Below are 7,690 nucleotides of genomic sequence, written 5' to 3' on the forward strand. Positions count from 1 at the left end.
CTAATTTGTTCTTAACTGACTTGCCTAGATAAATAAAGGTCAAATAAAAAACTCTGCATACATGTTCATGAGACAATTACAACTGATATGTGATATGTTTGTCAATACAGTTTGAGTAATCAAATCGGTGTGCTTCGAGTCCCAAAAACTGTTGAGGAATCACCTGCAGGTCTTCAGGAGAGACACAGCTAATAAAGGAAGTCTTGGATGGTTTGATCCATGGTCATAATGCACCACATTGATTATCCTCATAGGAAGATGCTATCAAACAATCTTATATGAAGCAGAGCCCTAATGACAGGCTTTTACCTGGTAATTGCTATAATCTCACTGCCTAGTATGTGGGCGTAATGATAGGGCCCAAAGCACTGTGCGATGCCATCTCTACTGCTCCAGTTAACATTTGCTCGTAGGCACAGATCTAGGATCAGCCTACCTTCCTTAGATCCAAACCTTTTTAGGAGTGAAAATCTAAAACTGACCTAGGATCAATTTCTAAGGGGCATCTTGGAGCTGCTCTAGCATGATCATAGCAGCAGGTCTGCTGATGCATGACGCACATTTTTGGAATCTGATTAATTGTGGGTTGGTGCCGTGGTAACATTTTGCCTCATACTATACAATCGCCCAGTACATTCTTCAAATAAATCATAACTCTGGCAGAGAAGGGCCCCCTCGTTTCAGTGTCATCATCCCATCGACCTTATGACATTTCACATATGTTGTGATCTGTATCACAAGAGTATTCAGAGGATCCGCATTGCAGTTTATTAGACAAAGTGGTGGTGGTTAGGTGACAGATTTTAAGCCATGAATGAATGAAAAGCGAGGAGAAAATACACACCAAGATGCACTGAGAGGATTTGAAAGCAGGCTTACTAAAATACGTGGTCATCACATGAGTACCAATCTGTAAGCACACATACTGCCCCAAAGCCTCATCACTGAACTGTATGATGAGTTATAGCATGTTGACATTGTGTCAGCTATGATTTGTGACCGACATTTTTTCAGGATTCTACAGTACCAGCATAAAAACTGTTTCTAATTTACAGTATGTGCTAGCTGTGGCTAACCCGGAGGTCTGAAAGAGAATCATGCATCACTAAACATGTGTTATTTTATGTCTAGAAGATTAAATACCTTACTACTGGCAACTCGTTAAAGTCATAGTGCAAGTGGGAACTATCTCCATAGATCATGTAAGGGCGGTCTGGTGTTAAGGTGCTGGGATATACTACAGTATATACATGCTTTATTAATCTGTGGAGGAGCTCATAACAAGAGAAGAGATGACCGAGATGGTGGGGAGTGTAGTTCATGTTCCAGGGCTGTGCATGTATAAGAACATACTGTAGGATCTTATACAAGTCACGAGATCTAATCATTTTTAAAAGGAAAGTAAAGAGAGCCCCTCCAAGTCCATGTGAGACACTCCACAATATTGTGCCCCACAATTAACTAAATATGGTAGCCTACTGTTTAATATTGCAAGTCTTTGCTAGGTAAAGCCCCGCCTTCTCAGTTCACTGGTCACCATAGCAGCACTCACCCGTAGCACACGCTCCAGCAGGTATATTGCACTGGTCCTCCCCAAAGCCAACACTTCCTTTGGCCGCCTTTCCTTCCAGTTCTCTGCTGCCAATGACTCGAACAAATAGCAAAAAAAAATTATAAAAAAATTATTTAAAAAAAATTACTACAAAAAAAAATTCACTGAAGCTGGAGTCTTATATCTCCCTCTCTAACTTTAAGCATCAGCTGTCTGAGCAGCTTATCGATCACTGTACCTGTACACAGACAATCTGTAAAAAGAACACCCAACTACCTCATCCCCATATTGTTATTTACCCTCTTGCTCTTTTGCACCCCAGTATCTCTACTTGCACATCATCTACACATCTTCAGTCCAGTATTAATGCTAAATTGTAACTATTTTCGCCTCTATGGCCCATTTATTGCCTACCTACCTCCCTACTCTTCGACATTTGCACACACTGTACATAGATTGTTTTCTTTTGTGTTATTGACTGTATGTTTGTTTAATCGTAACTCTGTTGTTTTTGTCGCACTGCTTTGCTTTATCTTGGCCAGGTCGCAGTTGTAAATGAGAACTTGTTCAACTCGCCTACCTGGTTAAATAAAGGTGAAATATATATATTTTTTAAATGGTAATTTATCAATATCAGTTGATGAGAATTTAGAATGGAACAATAAGCATCTATGGCTTTTCTAAGCTCATTTTAGCTTGTTCCCACAGCTGTCTCTGAAACCTTTTGTTTTGATGATTTGACATACTATACCACAAACTCATTCCACGCAAGGCTTAGTCTCTGCAGGTTTTTGCTCCTCCCTGTTGGTTTGTATTAACCTTTATTTAACTAGGCAAGTCAGTTAAGATCAAATTCTTATTTTACAATGACAGCCTACCCTGGTAAAACACACACGCTGGGTCAATTGTGCGCCGCCCGGGATCGAACCAAGGTCTGTTGTGACACCTCTAGCACTGAAATGCAGTGCCTTAGACCGCTGCGCCACTCGGGAGCCCTTGTACTTGATTGATGAAATAAGGTCACTGATTAGTAAGTAACGCTCCTCACCTGGTTGTCTAAGTCTTAATTAAAAGGGAAAACTAAAAACCAGCAGACATGATGCCCTCCAAGGAATGAGTTTGACACCCCTGTACTAGACATTTCAGTCAAGTCAAGCTGCTTACTGGGCTATGAGGCATTCAGATCCTGCACTCTAGTGGTCAATCTGTAGTCAGGTACATTCTATATGTTCTCTATTGTAGATGCACTGTAGAGGCACAAGCAACATGTTTAAATTTTAGCTATTCCATTTATTATTGTAACAAAGTCGTAGAGTGGATTGCACCAGCAAATGATGCACAATACTATTCAATAGTATAACCTGAACTCTATCATAACACTTAACACACCGTATAAGTCCATCTATGAACTCAAAACATGAGATGTGCATACTACATAATATATATTAGTAAATATCTTACTAATTACAAGGCACTGAAGGTGGCTGGCTATTCTCCTCGATATACAACAATGTTCTTGTCAGTCTCATGAATCTTGACCTCGTAGAGAAGATTGGCTGGTAGCTGCTTGACCATGTTGTCCCAGATATATACAGCCACGTTTTCTGTTGTGCTGCACAGCAGACCAAAAAAAACAAACGTTAAACCATAGAAACTCTGAATCACATGCTCCGAACTGAAAATCCACCCGTTACTCATAAACATAAGGCTACGGTCCAGTAAAGGAGCACACACCTGACAACATTGGCAAAGTAGGGGACGTCCTTATCCAGGTTTTTATGGTCCAACGGAATCATGATGACTTCCTGTATCAGGATTATACATGAGTTTGTAAATAACAGTAATACATTTATGCATTTTCCTTATTCTCTATAATGTGCTATAAATGTGAAATGAATGAAGAAATTAATAGTCTAGCAGCCTACGCTATCAAAGCATAGCCTTAGCTTCAAATCAAAAAGTCAAATCCAGGATTGGAAGAAAGGGAGGGTCTCACCTCGATGTGTTGCTTCAGATCTGTAATGTTCATCACCATGCCTGTGTGACGATCGATCTGGAGATGGACAAAGAGAAGCTCTGTGACGGTCTGTGCGTCTCCAACATTCATTACCAAGGAGGCAGACTGCTTTCATATCATGAGAGTGCCATGTGATTTACTGGTGTGTTTCTACCACTAGCAACCATGAATGTTCTGTAAGTCGTGTTTTTATGAATATGGTACGACGCAAAGTCTCAGGTGGGACTTACCTTTCCCCGTACTGTCACCTCTACTACAAAAGTAAAAACACAACAGAGCCTTAGATAAACATTGGGTTAGACCCAGTTTGAAGTTATGGAACAGGCCAGCTATGTAACCTATAGGCCAACTGTGAATCAGACAATAACTGACAACAGAATTGGTCCTACGTGCATGATTTGAATGAGACCTTGGCCAATGACTGACCTTTATAGTTGTGTCCATGGCCATTGGGATTGTTGCACTTCCCAAATATCCTCTTGTTTACCTCATCACTCAACGTCGGGCTGGAGAGACAACACAATACATGAGGTTTCAATTCAACAAATATGATAATAAAAACCTTTAACAATTTTAAGAAGTTAATGGCTTAGCTGTCTCTACAATAGAACTACAGTTCCCATGAACTTCCGGGATTGACGCAACGGGTTATAATTGATTCCAGTTTCTTTCGTTAAAAACTCTCCCCTCTATCAAATAAAACGGCTCACTGGAAACACAATAATACCAAAATGCTGTCCATCTTCCACTCGTCTCGCAGCCTCTGCGACAGTTTCTAGATGGCAACCCTGCATTAAGCTGCCTATTGCGTCGTCGTTTTCAACAACAACAACAAAAAGATAGAAAAGGATTGCACTGGTACCTGTGCAATCGATGGCACGCGCTGAAACTCTGGACTCGTGTGATGTATCCAATGCGCTCTGCTACTTCGTTTCTTGAATCGGCTTGTGCCATTGCGATAACAGATGAACAGAAGTAAACAATGTAATTAATAGTCGTCGCAGACGCCGTTAAAAAGGTTATGCTGAGCGTGTGGAGAATTGAGTCCACGCCCCCCTAGTCTTTTCTTGTCAGTCAACGCGCAGCGACAACATAGTACCACGGTATGGGTTATACTACCCATAAAACCTAGCAGTCAAACAGGGAAATGGTTCCAAGAATTTTTCCCATGGGCATTTTTTAAAACAAACTAAGAGCTGTGTTTCGTGTAGGCTTACCCTGGCGTGACATTTTGATAACCGTGTAAATCTCTAGGCCAAGGAGACTGTCAATATATTCGCCTGTATTTACCCGCAAAAAAAAACTCCAGCCATTACCACGAGCCCATCCTCCCCAATTAAGGTGCCACCAACCTCCTGCGCACAATACCTGTTAGCAAAGGTGTCCGTCAGAGATGACGTGCAGGAGCTTGCAGGGATTTGTAGTCTTGCATGATGCCAATTAGCGTTTTCGAATCTGAGAGTAAACACAGCCGACTATATTGATCAAAGTCACCATATCCGAGAGAGATTTACATGGTTATCAAAGCGTCAAGCCAGGGTAAGCCTACACGAAACACTGCCCTTATTAAGTGTTTCTAAAAAAAATCCCCTATGGGAACAATTAATGGTGGGTGGAAAAACCATTGGAACTACTTCCCTGTTTGACCGCTAGGTTTTATGAGTATTACGACACCTCCACTGTGGATCTCTAAACCAACTAATATTTTGCATGCAGCACAAACGATGACATCACTTGTATGGTAATGAGAGAACCTTCAAAATAAAAGTCCACCTTTCAAAACATTGCAGTGTGGATAACGCACAACACCCGAAGTCCCTCTGACTCACACGGAGGAAGACATTGTAATGAACTTGTCAAACAGGTCTATATCTGACACATGCTCATCTGCCTTAGGTAAGGGACTGTCATTTAATACCGTTATAGACTTCCAAAGTTTTTCCGCCGTTTGAGATTGACTGAATTATTTGGTAATGGGGTTGCTCCCTATGCACCTGCCAATGTAAATACATTGAATGAGACAAGTAACCAGACAGGACATAGTGCTAATGCTCTTCCCATTGATAACCAGGATGACAATGAACTTGACTCTCGCTCTGCGGACATGATAAGGGAAAATATATATTTTAAGAGAAAAAGCACATGTATACCTCCCAAAAGAAATACCTTTCTTGAAAAATACTGTCACCTAGTTGAGAAAGATGTACATAATCTCCTGGCTAAGAAACAAGAATACAAGGTATTCCACAATATGTCGACGCAGAGAAAGAATCCCTTATGGAACTCAAGAATGACTCCACTATCATTATAAAACCTGCCAACAAAGGAGATGCAATAGTGATGTAAAATGCTGCCGACTATGGAAAGGAAATTCTCAGAGATTATTCATTTTGCAAAGGCTCCCTAGGGATCCTACTAATCAATTCAAGTCTCTGATCCATAATGAACTGTCTTAAGTTTTTGAATAAAGAGGAAATTACAAAGACAGAATATGCATATATGAAAGTTGACTGCCCAACCACACCTGTCATATACACTCTCCTTAAAATTAAAAAGATGCCAGCTATACCAGGCTGACCTATTGTGAGTAGTAACGGATCTCTGACAGAGAACATTTCAACCTTTGTAAACCATTTTGTGAAGCCCTGGGCAAGCTCTCTCCCCACGTACACCAGAGACTCTATTGATTTTATCAATCTCCTTAAATCTGTGGACTGTATACCAGAAAATCAAATTTTTTGTTCTTTTGATGTTACCATCCTATATACTAACATCCCCCATCAGGGCGGCCTAGAGGCCCTCATGTTCTACCTTAATGACCGTCCCCCTAATGCTCTTCCCAGCACCAATTGTATTGTGGACTTGGATGAACTGGTGTTAACCTCCAACAATTTTCTCTTCAGAGGAGCCTTTTCCCCCAGACCAAAGGGACAGCGATGGGGAGCACTATGGCTCCTAATTATGCTAACATGTATCTAGGAATGTTTGAAAAACAGGTGGTGCTGAATCCAGAACTTAACCCCTTTCTCCCCAATATTTTCCTCATTCTGAGATATTTAGATGATATTTTCCTGATCTATAGTGTATACAGGGACCCAGGAAGAACTATTGGAATTTCATGCCTATCTAAACTCTATGAATGAGCACCTTCGTTTCACCATTAACTATGACCTATCCCAAATCAGTTTTCTTAATGTGATGGTTATTATGGGCAAAACCTCCCTCTCTACAGATCTCTACAGGAAACCTACGGATAGGAACACCCTCCTTAGAGGGGACCACTTCCATCCATGTCCACTCATTAAAAGTCTCCCTTTAAGTCAATTCAGCCTAATTAAAAGGATATGTAGCTCTGATGCATTGTACCAGAAACAGACCACGGATCTCATACTAAAGTTTAAGGAAAGGACGTATAAAGAAAATTGGGTAAAATGTGACAGTTATTGTTTTGAAGGGATAACAGTTGGAAAACCTTCAACCAAAATGAAAAGAAAAGGCAGAACGTATGCTTATGTTTCACCCGATACTCACCCTTGGGGAAGGCATTTAACAGGAAGCACTGGTACATTGTTGACACTGACCCACAACTGAAACCCATCTTTAACATTCCCCACGTATTGTCTTTAAAAGACTCCCAAACGTGAGAGACATTGTGGCCAAATCGGATTACCCCCCTGAAAAAAGGGAAACCTTGGACGGGGTTTCACGAGTGCAACCTCAATCGCACTCCACACTGCCCTTTCCCACCTGGACAAAAGGAACACCTATGTGAGAATGCTGTTCATTGACTACAGCTCAGCATTCAACACCATAGTTCCCACACAGCTCATCACTAAGCTAAGGACCCTGGGACTAAACCCCTCCCTCTGCAACTGGATCCTGAACTTCCTGACGGGCCGCCCCCAGGTAGGTAATAACACATCTGCCACGCTGATCCTCAACACTGGGGCCCCTCAGGGGTGCGTGCTTAGTCCCCTCCTGTAGACCCGGTTCACCCACGACTGTGTGGCCAAGCACAACTCCAACACCATCATTAAGTTTGCTGACGACACAACAATAGTAGGCCTGATCACCGACAACGATGAGACAGTAGTCTATGGTTTGGGTGGTTGGAGTCTGAC

At 41.6% G+C, this 7,690-nt stretch overlaps 1 protein-coding gene across 1 annotated transcript; it reads right to left on the reverse strand.

Annotated features, from left to right (window-relative positions):
* Positions 1-2,824: 2,824 nt before the first annotated feature.
* pts (6-pyruvoyltetrahydropterin synthase) lies at positions 2,825-4,645 on the reverse strand. The gene is given in 6 exon segments (NM_001141363.1): positions 2,825-3,164; positions 3,287-3,357; positions 3,549-3,605; positions 3,800-3,822; positions 3,996-4,075; positions 4,432-4,645. Coding segments are annotated over 6 exon segments (447 nt in total). The 5' UTR covers positions 4,524-4,645; the 3' UTR covers positions 2,825-3,040.
* Between the last annotated feature and the right edge of the window lie 3,045 nt (positions 4,646-7,690).

This window comes from Salmo salar, chromosome ssa28 (genome assembly GCF_905237065.1).
Source record: "Salmo salar chromosome ssa28, Ssal_v3.1, whole genome shotgun sequence".
Taxonomy (NCBI): Eukaryota; Metazoa; Chordata; class Actinopteri; order Salmoniformes; family Salmonidae; genus Salmo; species Salmo salar.